The 13,031-nt window shown below is 40.2% G+C and overlaps 1 protein-coding gene across 1 annotated transcript in view; it reads right to left on the bottom strand.

Moving 5' to 3' along the window:
• Positions 1 to 880: 880 nt before the first annotated feature.
• Positions 881 to 13,031, bottom strand: part of SPOCK1 (SPARC (osteonectin), cwcv and kazal like domains proteoglycan 1) — a 326,245-nt gene continuing 314,094 nt past the window's right edge. The window contains exons 8-11 of the mRNA XM_052771960.1: positions 12,452 to 12,673; positions 11,785 to 11,847; positions 6,429 to 6,566; positions 881 to 5,402 (exon numbers count right to left, since the gene is read on the bottom strand). Coding sequence (XP_052627920.1) covers positions 5,212 to 5,402; positions 6,429 to 6,566; positions 11,785 to 11,847; positions 12,452 to 12,673 — 614 coding nt within the window. The 3' untranslated portion in view covers positions 881 to 5,211. The remainder of the gene's footprint in view (positions 5,403 to 6,428; positions 6,567 to 11,784; positions 11,848 to 12,451; positions 12,674 to 13,031) is intronic.

Below are 13,031 nucleotides of genomic sequence, written 5' to 3'. Positions count from 1 at the left end.
ACTTCAAAGAGTCTCAGAGTGGTTTTGGAAAGGGAGAACCCATTTGTTCTCAGAGTCAGGTAAGGTAACATACTGGAAGTAACGTGTGGTATCCACAATAAAAATAAACCAATGAATGCAGCCAATTTAACAGAAATTTAAGGCAGGTTCTGACCCTAGATGACACAACTCAGCCAATGGTGTACAGACAGACAAGTTAGTTATAACTGTATACCTGATGAGATGATAATTGCAGAAATGTTTGAAAATATGTTTCATGCTTTCATGTGGTACTTTAATATTGCACATACAGAGGAAAGGTGATGGAATAACATTTTTTAACTTTGTAATTAGCACTGTAATAATGTTGGCTGTTTAAATTAGTTAATAATATTAAAGAGGAGCTCTAATTTAATAACAGAGATGCAAACCCAGGTATTTCGAAGTGAGGGTGGCTTCCCCCCAACTGTATTCAATATAATTTTGTCTTCATTTATACTGTAGATAATGGCCACTGTAGAATGTATCTGTGTTTATTCAATTTCCCTGGATACCTTCAGAAGAGACAGAAAAACACCATTTTCAAACTGGGGAAGAAGTAAAATGGAAAGGCCCTCCCCGCCCTCCTAGTTCATTAAAAATCAATTGTTATATAATTTGAAAAGTTCTGGGTTTGGTACAGTTATTACCTTCAGTTTGGTTTCATTTCTGCTTTTAAAATATAGCTTTCTAGAGACCTTACAGTAACTTCACAGATTACAGCTGACATTGAACAGAGGTATAAGGTATAACCCAAATATAAAAGACTGTCCATTTCCATGCATGATTAAATGCTGACTCAAGGTACTGCAGTATTTTTGATCCCCAAAGTTTAATAAAATTCAGGACAGGCAATAAGGAGTCGCAGACAAATTAAAATTTATTGAGACAGACAAAAATGCAACTATTTCAGACTACAGTTAAGCATTTACAGTTAACCAAAGATAGCAAAATGCTCACATTCCACTTAATTCCTTATGGAAAAAGCATTCAGAATTTACTATGCAGTTCTACTCACTATGATAGTCTACATCCATCTACAGTAGGGACATCAAACTGAAACACGTAATATTTGGATCTCTCCTTACTGATCTACACGTTTAACAGTAACGGACATCAACAGCATTGAGAAAAGTATAAAAAGACCAAAACCCACCTACTGTAGAAAGGGCTTTTTGATGTATAGTAACTGTACAAAGCAGTCTATGTATTAAAGGAACTTGAATGGCATACAGAAGGGACTGCAATAAAAGCCAACAAATGTAGGAAGCTAAGCTTGAGCGATCTGGGGGTCTGTACCAAGTGGGGACCTTAGATCTATGTCATTTGCTGCTTGAGGGGAAAAATGCTACAAAACTCCTAATATCAAAATATTCCCATGCCAGAAATGTACACTGAGACTAACAGACTAGGCTGGAGAGGCGGAGAGAAGCATTCACTAACAAACAGTGTTGTTTTAAATATAAACTTTACATTTTCAATATAAACTGTAGAATAAATATTAAATAAACACTTCAAATGGTTTAAAATGATAGTACAGAATAGCTTAAAAAAAGGCAAAGAAAAGGAAAAGGATTCTTTGTGTTCACAGCAAAGGCCAGTAATGACCCAAAAAACCCAACTGTGCTGAAATCTGAACTCAAGGAGATTTTGATTTAACCACAGTAGTTAAAAGGACACCTTGAAACATAAAGCAATGCCTAACAGTATTTCATAGCCTCTAATAAATATGAAAAGAAAATTAGATTAAAAATTGGTTTGTGTCTCTCAAAGAATGGGACAACTCTGATTCCATTTTTCACCGATGAGAAAATGTTTGGAAGGTCAATGACTTGATGCAGATGAGAAGTCCTGCTTTGCAAAAAAAAAAAAAGGAAGGAATGAAATTAAGCTGGAAGCAAATTAAATCCTTTACAAAGCATGACGAATGGAAGGGGCTTGATCTGGAAGAGAACTGGTTCTTGGTAGAATCGCTGGTTTCTTTTAAAGAAATAAAACATTTTCTTAATGCATCTTCCCAAATTGGACACATGCACACACATATATGTGTATAAATGTATATATACAGACACACATGTATATACATATGTATATATAGGCTGCAGATACCCCAGCCCCTGGAGGATGCCAGTGGATCACAAAAGGTCTTTGCTAAATAACTTTGTAGTATTTGGGAACTTGCTCTTAAAGCAATCCATAGTCGGAGCTGCCCTTCCAAGCACGACAGCCTGTCTGCCCTGTTCCTGACTAGGCTGTGACCCCTTGCGATGTGACACTACTCTCTTTAAACTCTTGTAGTCGTACCCAGCAGAACTAGTCAATAAAATGACATTTTTCCAATGCTGGCCCTGATTCAGAAGAACATCTGAACAACTGAAGCAGGTGACTGAACGATCGCCTGGCCAGGGGTGTCTTCTTAAATCCAGGTCAGCAGGTGTAAACCGTGTGTGTGTGTGGACAGTAATTGTTTTATAGTTTAAGAGAAAGCTATAAAACCTGCCAGCTCCGATTTGGGTTAGTTACATGTGAGAGATTACAGCTAGGAGAGGATCAGGGGTGTTGAGGAATGGATGGTGGTGGCAAGTCTGCTCATGCAAACTGAAAGATGTCCATATTCGCTTTTAAAGGCTTATTTAACAGCTTTTATTTAAGCATCTTGCCTGTTTGCACGTGACATGGAAGGGCTGCAACCTTGGACCCTGGAGCTGCCGGCGAGGGCTTGGTTAGACAGGCTTTACCCTGGTGAGGTGCTGGGCAGGAGAAGGGATTTACTATGTGGCCTTTGAAGTAAGGCATAGTTCCAGGCTAAGCTGTTGCAAAGGGACACAGGACAGCAGAAAACACTAGTTGTGTGCAGAGAATGAGTCCAGTCAGGAAGATAAGCATAACTCTACTGATTGTGGACCTCAGTTTTATGTCAGAGTGAAATGACAACTCTGTGCCTTAGGCAGGTCCCGCACAGGACAGCAGAACTAGACCCAGAGGGTGTGGGTTTAATTAATAAAATACCAGAAGGAAACAAGCCGTGATGTTCAAGAAGCAAGCTACTGATGGTGTTCAATTGCTTCTCACAAAATCATACTATTTAGGGAAGCACAAATGCTGGTTGTATCTGTTCCTCTTGCGAGTCAGCATCATTTTCTCTGAAAGGTAAGTAGAAACAGCATATATATATATGTGTGTGTGTGTGCTGTGCAGCTCACGGACAATGATTTTAAAATAATTTTTCAAAAGCTATAGGAAAACCAAAGGGATTTGAGGCAGGGCAGATTACAGGCCTTTTGGAAATGACTGTGATGGCAGATTTTTGGGAGGATGCGGGGGCGTGAAACAACACACACAACAAATTCCTCACGATTTTACACATCCTTCTGCATTAATAACAATTACGCAGGCTTGCTCTTTGTTCTCAGGTCATCTAGATAAATAGGAAATGAAAGAGGAGAAAACAACTGAGCCCCTGCAACACATGGTGTCTGAAAGGAGCTCCTCTTCTGTATTGCTCTTGGGATCATGTCTGAAAGCAGAGGTCCTACGCAGAGGGGGAGAGGGGCTGCGGAGCCCTGCCAGGCTCTGCAGCGGGCACTGACTTTGCAGAGGGCTGAGGACCACAGCCCTTGGGCCAGTGACCCTAAAAAAACTTTCTGCCAACCAGCATGGTATTTTCCTGCTTTTGAGCGAATATATAACCAGCCATGCTTTGACTCCACACTGTCTCCACCTCTATTTCCCACACTAACTCAGAGGAAAAAAAGATTCGATCTAATTAGTTTTCTGTGTAACAAGCACATTTTTCGTTCTGCAAAAGAACTCACAGGCAAATCACAGGCACTGCTAAAATACTTACATCTGCATCCTAACTCAAGAGTGGGGTTAAGGTACCCCTTACTGTTTCTGAAAACAGCAGAAATAATAACAGGTCACCACAGTACATTACTGCATCAGAGAACTGCAGAGGGAAAGGATACAGCAAATAATTTAATGTCAATAAGCTGTGATACAACTGAAGATCGATGAATATACGGGAGATGCTGAGGGAATCACAGACTGTATTTTAATACTATTCTCTTTTACGTGTGTGTATTACGAGTGTGTAGCTTGTCACACTGAGCAAAGGGGTTATGCTTTTGAAACATGGCCACTTGAAGTTGCTTTTTTAAACAGGCCAAATAAATATTAACTATTTAAATTAAAGAAACAACAGCTTATTACTTTTGATGGTTAGTGTCTTTGACAGCTTTATAACTTTGGAATGAGGCATTGCTAAGAGTAAATGAAGAACAGGCAGATCCGTAGTGTGCGAGCGGGAAGCGGAGGCTGCCTGCACGATGTTAGTGCAACTCTTGGTGCAAAACAAGTTCAGACAGAAGCTGAGGAACAGCTATGGAGGTGGTTATGACGCTACAAATTCAGAAAACACTTTTTCCTTAAACACTTTGAAAGGCAGATGGAGTCTGTTGCCTGCCTGTAGGGCTTGCTCCGTGGTAGCTGCAGGTTCTCAGCAGCTCTTAAGATCAAGGCCATGTTCCTTAACCAAATAAAGTGTCAGTGAGCTGATCTATGCTCTGGTGGGAGCTTTGCCTTCAGTGTGGGCTGGACTAAGCCTGTTGGACTCATTCTCAGAGAATGTAAGGAAGAGAAAATCCCACCAGTGGGTTTATTTCTGGATTAAACCCCTGGTGCTGAGCAGCCAGAAGTCACTATCCAAAGAGACTGACTGACTTATTACTGGAACATAACAAATATGAACTAGAAAATGAGGCACCTACTTTTCCTTCTTCATAAAAGAAAAATAACTGTTTCTGATATGACCCAGGTAACAATTTATGACACAAATTCTCTAACACGAGAAGGGCTTCTAAGCCTTGTATTGGTTTGTTGAGCCCCTTCTGCAATTCTTTCACAGGATATATTTCATAAGCTGTGCGAGTGAGGATTAAGACATGAAATGTTTTTGAAACAAAACTCATTGCCCCCATGGATAGAACAAAAATCCCCCAAACCAACTGAACAGAAGCTGTATTCCAAACAGTCCTTGCTGGGAAAAAAGGTTGTCTTCCAAATTAAACAGACTATACAAAATTAAATTCAGTAGAGAGGGAATATTTGTGCCAGGTACTCTCAGATACAATTGCAGAGATATGATGTGACTTGCAATATTGTGCAAAACATGAGTCCTCATTATGATGGGCACTACCATATATAACCAATTTCATCATCCTTATCATCGTCTTCATCTTCATCATCTTCATTAGCTGCTCTTACATGAATCTTCAGTTTCCCTTCTTTGTCTTTTTTTGCTGCTTCAGGTTCCTCTTCCAAATCATCCAACAATACAACAGATCCACCACTGCCAAAATCCCCTGAGGTTTCTTGCTCTTCTTCTGAAACAGGTGAGCAAGAAAGGTCATTCCCTCACATGACACCAAATCCCTCGTTCATCACTACCCTTGTCATTCAAGCCACTGTCATTTGCAATGTGACTTTCTAAATTCGTCGGTTCAGCTATTCATGAAACAACCTTTAAATTTCAATTTTCATCCTGAACTGGGATAAATATATATCAATTTACTCTGAAAAATTTACTTGCATGAAAAACTATGCATCGCCCTCCTCCTAGAGACTCAACTGGAGAGTCTCACTTCACAGGCATGCAATCATTACTTGTTTGTAAATACTTTCATCCCATCACAACTCTGTAAACCAGGCTAAAAATATTCCACAAATTGATTTTATTTGAGTGCATAAACCATGCTCTGCAAATATAGCTGTTGAGCTTAACATCTGTGATGTGATTCTGGGCCTCTCAGACCTTCTAGGTCTCTGCCTTTTCTGTTCTTTCTCGCAGAAGAAAGTTGCATCCACAACCACCACTGTAGCACTCTGAAGGAGTATGGCTGAAATCTTGGTTGCCTAGGTGTAACAGCTATTTGGTGATTTCACATATCTATATAATATTGTCTTGTCAGCAATTTTATTGGGCTTGGTTGTTAATCTATAAAATTTTACACATTTAGGCCCTCCTTTGTCTGGAAAGACATTTTTCATGAAGTCCCAGTAAATGTGCGTTCCAGAGTATACAGAACAATATATTTAATAACCATGCAGAGCAATCCCATAGCCTTAATTTTAATCTCAATTAAATTTTCCAGGCTGCTAGCAAAAATACCTTCTTATCAGTGGTTACTGCCTTTTAACTTCTTCTGCACCCCCCCAGTCCAAAGGACCAATACATATATATATAAGGGCCCCATTTGTAGTCTGAATGGGAAAATACAGGAACACTTTAAACACTGGTAGTCATGTTTCCCTGTTGTCATTTTTGTTATCGTACTCCATCGTACAGCAATGGCAGGGCTTACAACAGTGTTAATTCCTTTGTTGTCCGAGGAAAGCGCATCATTACTCACCACAACTAACTGTCCCTTGCTTTCTTGAGCCAGCTATCTCATTCCCGTACTTATCAACACACCAGCACTGCCCTGTGCTGCCATGGCACTGAGTGGCTTTGTAATAACCTTCTTCATTGCACCGTGGGATGAAAACACCTGAATAAAATATAAGGTATAATCAGTAATGCAAGCCTCTGTAGGAGCAAGCAGGTACACAGAGTACTATGAACGTGTCACTTATTTACATGAAGATCTTTACAATGTTGGCAAGAAAATACATGGGATTATCTGGTACCTAAAAGGGAGCAGAAATTATATATAATTATTTTTGGCCACCCTGGTCACTGCACAGTGCATAAATGTTTGTGCATATATAGCACATGGAGGGTGATGGCATACGGTACTAGAGATAGGTTCAGTCTGTCCCTGAATGATTAATATTCCCACAGAGCCCCTTTCAGGTTTAACTCCTGATTTTAAACTTTTCTTCCCAACTGGATTATTACCCCAACTTCATTAATTCTGCATGTGCCTTCCATTTGCACTCCTTCAGTGTTTATCATATAAGTCTTTCCACAACACTGTAATTATCCCTGGAAGGTATCTGCCATCTGCTTGCTATTCATACTAATCTCAAGCACAACTTTCGACTTACTGAGTGTTCCCATGAATAAAAGGAGAAGTAATGCATAAGCTTTACAGAGAGGGACAACAGGATTTGAAGTCAGTAAGTCTTTGGATTTGAAGCCCAAGATTTGTCTCACAATAAACCCAATATAGTTCAGCTTTGTAGAGTGTGGTTTATTCTGGCTTCTGCAGACAGGGAAGCTCTCAGGAGAAACCTGTTTTATTGTTCCCACCATTTTCAGCAGATACAGCAAATGTACTTCAATATGAAAAGCCCTCTTGTCCTTCAAGATGAGTTAGCTTTATTCCCAGGGGAGGTCAATACAGTCATTTTCCCTTCTTTGCCAATTGCTTCAATTTGAAATATGGCAGAAACCCACCCTTGCCCCCAAATTTCATGTCTCAAATAATTTTTGAGAAAGTATTTTTCTCCTTTGTCAAAGATACCAGTGATTTACTGGTCATGCAGTAAGTTTCTTAACTAGTTCCATGTGTATAGCATCTCTTCAGACAGTTCATGTGTCAAAGGGGCTATGTCCACTATTTCTCACAGAAAAAATGAACGAGAAGGTGCTGCCCAAATGTCATGAAATTTCCTATATAAAAGAAAGACATAAAAGTGGAAGTCACTCGATCTCATACGCACACAGGCACATCTATATAAAGTGAATCCTTGAATTTCCAAACTCATCGCCCTGCAGATCTTATCTAATGTTTGAGTGCCACTAATGTAGGTGTGGAAGATGAGAGCAGAAATCTTTGAACATCTGCAGAAATCTTTGTATATCGGATCAGTTTTGGAGACCACTTCACATCCATTAGTGAAAGTATTTTAAACAACTTCAAAGCATGATCTTATAGCAGGTTTGCTTACAAGTACCACTGTTATGTTCACATACAAATGTAAGGATACTGATGACTACCAAAGACCCATTTTCACTATTTATAAAAAAATGGTTCTAATAAACATGTACGTGTATTTGCTTTTGTAGGTTTTTGCTCACTGTTCAATCCTTTATTTCAACATTGATTGAGAATTTCTTTTTTTTCATATTTATGCTCCTGTCCTCTCTCTGTTAAGCACTCCAGGTGTTTATCAGACTATACACAAGCTTGGGAAAAGCGCTCAGGTGCTGATTTTGAGCTGGTGTAAATCAGTGTAGCTGTACCCGTGCCACTGGAGCTCCCCTGTTACATCAGATGAGCATCTGGCTCCAGGGAAGAACCAAAGGGGGAACCTCGGTGGCATTACGGGGTGAGCAGAGAGCAGCCTCTGCATTTTAAACTGTCTCATGCTTTCTCTTTTCCTTGGGCAATGCAACCTTTCCCTTCTTTGAAACAGGCCTTTTTGCATAGTTTCACTGTGTTTCTTGTAAGGTACTAAAATGTTCCACACTGCCTGTAAAAGCCATAGATTTAAAAATAAATTATGGCCCAGGCTCACTGCCAACATAACTGTGCGTGGAAAGGATTCACACTTTGGGTCACAGCGAAGAGTAGAAGGTACTTTTCCTTCTGCCTAGGAAATTTGTGCCAGTTTGTATGTAACACTGGAGCTTTAAATATTTAGCTACGCATACTAATGTCACAGTATTTGCCAACCATCAGAGGGAAGATTACAGCATGTCCTCTCCAATGTGTCAGGTGCAGGTGATAATCTGGTGAGGATCGCGAGTCACTGGGAGCAAGTGTTGCACAGCATGGTGATTCGTCCTGTAAATCCTACACAAATCAGCCCATGTTCATTAGAAATAAGCTCTGGCTACAAGCTCTGCTAGTCTGGAGCACGGCATCCACACAGCCCATTTAGTGGGACTCTTGCACCCCATAATTTGGTTTGGCATCAGACAACATCTGCGGACTTTGGAAGGAGAAAGGAGTTTTCCTCTCCAGAGGTTCTTCCACAGGCGGTGCTTCCCCACAAGTGTGGAGGGGATCGCTGGTGGACCAGCTTTGCTATTAAGCACTACAAAATGTTAGTCACTCCCCACTGAACTGCCTCAGGCTAGTGAATCCTGCTTCCCTCATCTCTCTTTGTCCCATGGAGTATGTAAGTATTCCATGCAAACTTGAACAGCACTGTTGCATCTATATCCTCTTTACGGATCCAGACCTATCTCTCTTTTTCTTTTTTTGCATCATTTCCTTATCTATATAATGCTTCCCTTCCTCAGAGGACATGGGGAGAATAATTATATGCTAAAGATAGTGAAGCACACAGGTAAAAGCCTGACAGAATTAAGTGCTAGCCAGCATAAAGCTCCTTGTATTAGCTATTATATTAGCTGAATTCACAGGGCTGATACAGAAGAAAATAGTGACGGGAGTAGAAATTTATTACCTTAGTGATGTGGGAGAAGCATTATCAGGCTGCACAGTTGTATGCTCTAAAAGTACACTCTCTGCAGTTAATTGTACTCTAGATAAATCTGGTAGGAAAAGATGAATAGTGCTGTTTACTTTTTAATTCAGTCCCCTGGGATGCTAGACTCTATCTGAAAGCCTCCAAATTCAACATATCTAATGGCAATAGCTTTGAAGTACTTCGTTGCAACTGTCATGTGTTTTGAAAAATATATAGAGAACAAAATATCAGAAGTCATCATTTTTTATCAATAGATACAAGTTAACAGAAATCTTCTTCATGCGTACTGCCCAGACTGTAAATGCTGTGCTCTGTATGTCAGGGACAGAGAAGGAAAGAGAATAATTAAAGGTTAGTTTCTCTGAAAATATACATCTCTCTTTTCAATCTTTATTGTTGCTACAAGTGTGTTTTTTGTCACGTGTATGTTTTGGTTTCCATTTGCATGATTTTTCAGTCAGTGAAGAGAAAAGACAATGTTTTCCACTGTATAAATAGCTATGAGATCAGATTAAAATCTCACAGACAGGTGCCATTATGCAGGCAGACTTTCAAGGTAGGTGAAGCAAAGAGTTCCTCTCTATATTATAATTTTCTAGCTTGTGGAACAACCTATGCCTGACACGTCTTGATTTGTTGAGCTTAGCCACTTTCATCCTTCACTTTTTTTAATACAGTTGACTAGAAGTTATTTGTGGTAAGGGACCATTCTTAGTGCTTTTACTTTGTCATTTTACTCCTGCTATTGTGATCAGATCCCAGTGACATGTGCTACAACTGCCTGCATGTTGTACTACCTGCAATACAGCCATCATTTTTCCCTGCACACTGGAACAAACCACTTATGTTTCAACCTAGATGACATTTATTGCATATAGCAAATAACAGCAAAGCATAAAATAAATATGGGATAGCCAAAGCTATCTATTAGGAACTGGGCTTCTTATTCTTTTAGGTGGCTTTGAAAATCATGACACCCATGAGACAGAGAACATGGTGACTTCCTCTGCCACAACATGCATTTGAACACAAATGCAAAATATTTACTGAACAGAGCATACATACAACTGAGCGATCAATCCTCCCTTTGCTCCCACAGCTATGAACAGCAGGAGCTGTAACTCTGAAACATCTTAATCTTTATGTGAACTTACTATGAAAGGATGATGGAACTAAACCATAGTGCCTATGGCCTTTGGGAATGTTTATTCTTAGTTTAAACCAACAAATCCAGGTTGGGATTGTTCGTAAGGTACCTGAACCTCGCGTCCAAACGGCAGCAGCATCTGGAAATGGCAGGGTTTGGCAAAGGTGAGCTTTGCAGAAGCTCTGTTTGTAGGGTCGGCTAATCAGACTAAAACCTGAGAGCAACCTGAGAAGCAGACTGCAATCTGAGAAGCATTGCAGCAGAGCTGACATGCATGCTCTGTGCTGCAGTTAGTGATGCTGTAAGAACCTGACACGGGTTCACGATGATGGGCCCGACAGCCCGGGTCTGAGGTAAGCCAGACTCTTCAAGGGTGAAATGCAGTGCTTTCTGTAAACAGAGACTTTAATCTGTACTGGTATGCCTCACATGATTTGGCTCTAGGTACACAAATGCACTAGGACAGAAGTTTCAATAAGATACCACCACATAAACGCTAGGCTAGAGAACACTCTGTGATTTTAGGGTATGGAATTAGTTACCTTACATTTACTCAGTTCAACAACCCTATTTTTTAGCAATTAAACGGCAAAATGCCATATGGGGATTTATTTCACCTAATTCTAGATATGCATCAGAGCAGTGTAAGTTATCAATCAATTCAGGGCCCCAACAGTCAGTAGAGAGAAGGGCAGGCATTATCGCATCTTACAGCACAGAGCATCCGGCAGGGCTGCCTAAAATGAGATGAAATGAATTCCCGTTTCCATACACACGGACTATACTGAAATATTTTTAAGGGTGATTAGGCAAAACCAAACCCCAAGGAATGCATGCATTACACCACAACTGGAAGAAGACATGAACCCATTGGTTATGCTCTGTGGCACCTTCAGTCACCCCTCAAAAATGGGAGGCTTGAGTATCAAGCAGCCTCCGTACTTATTCTGACCTACGAGGTGATGAAGGCAGTACTAAGCTCTGTGCAGAACAAGGCTTTGCATTTCTGGAGAGCTGTAAATTAGTTCTGAACCCATTGCCACACTGACACCTGTTCTGTATGTTGCTATCTCATTATTTGTTTAATTTCATAGTGTCAGGCCTACACTTTGTGGTACATATTCCTGACTCAAAACATTAGTCTCTAATTGAAAAACCATTACTGCATATAAAGTTACAATAATCACAGAAGCTTTAATTAGTTGAGTAAATGAATAGCAAGTAATCAAACTTACCCAACAGACTCTTCCCTCTACTTAGCTTTTGAATTCTATTCATTTCATTCTGGCAAGGAAGACCTAAAATATAATGTATGAGAATCAGTTTCCAGATGGTACGGGACAGACTCTGTAATGACTGGCTTCACTACTGACATGAAATGTAGACTGCTGTACACCTGGGAACGAAAGAAGCCCATATGCTGGTACTGTACTGCAAAACAAATTTATGTCATTAGCTCCACTAATTAAAAAAAAAAAGCAACACACTGTAGTTGAGAATAGTGTTTGGGGGCCATTTTCATTGTTAAACCATTTTTCCTCTCTTTTCACCAAACTGACATAATGCCAGCTCTCTTATTTATGATTTGCTAATTGACTAAATTTTGCATTAATAAAGGGTAAGTTCTTGAGCTTTCTATCAGCAATAGAGCTTATTTCTAGACTGTGTGCACTGGCACTTACTACTTCTTTGTTTGTTTTAATGATCAAGGGATATTAATGTAGTTTGTCTGTCACAGTAAACACTGTTACACAATGCCCTTTCACACCAGCGCTGGAGAAAAGAGCTTTTTAAGGCCGCTGACTGCCAATTACCAAACTACCTCTATAAGCAGGTCAATCAAACCTGAAACACAGGGAGACCCAAACAACTTCTCTTTGTACTGCAAATTGTACAACTCACCGCCCGGCTTCTGGAAGCAGTAGCACCACTCGTTGTTTGAAAGCTTTCCGTCTTTGAAGGAGTCGCAAGAGTTGAAGAGAGGCTTGACGCATGGCTCATACTTATCCAGATAAATGGCACTGATCTCCGAGGGATCCAGCAGCAGGTCATAGTTCATGTCAAGTTTGTTGAACATCCAGCCTAAGGAATCCTTACAGATTGGTAGTATGCTGGTGTCAAATCCTGTAAGAAGATAGGCAAATATCCCCAGCTGAACCCCAGCATGCTCACTGCACAGAAATCTTTGCTAAGCTGAAGCCTTGCTAATATTTTTTGGCTGGACTCTGAACATTAACCTGATTTGCCCAAAGCAGAATAAAATTCTAAGACTGAGCTGATTGTGTAAAGCTTAAAACCCAAGCACAGCTACAGACTAGAGCACTACTGACGCTCTTTAGGAGCTGTGGGGTGGGGAGGGCTGAGATTCATAGCTGATTACTGTAATTCAAAGTTATTTCTACTCAAAAAATTCTCACTTTTTTTTTTTCTGTCCTCAGTCCAAGTGGGTTGGCCTTGTTCCAAGAAACTGAAATGTGATGAG

This window comes from Harpia harpyja, chromosome 20 (genome assembly GCF_026419915.1).
Source record: "Harpia harpyja isolate bHarHar1 chromosome 20, bHarHar1 primary haplotype, whole genome shotgun sequence".
NCBI lineage: Eukaryota > Metazoa > Chordata > Aves > Accipitriformes > Accipitridae > Harpia > Harpia harpyja.
This window is presented reverse-complemented; position numbering and strand designations above follow the sequence as displayed.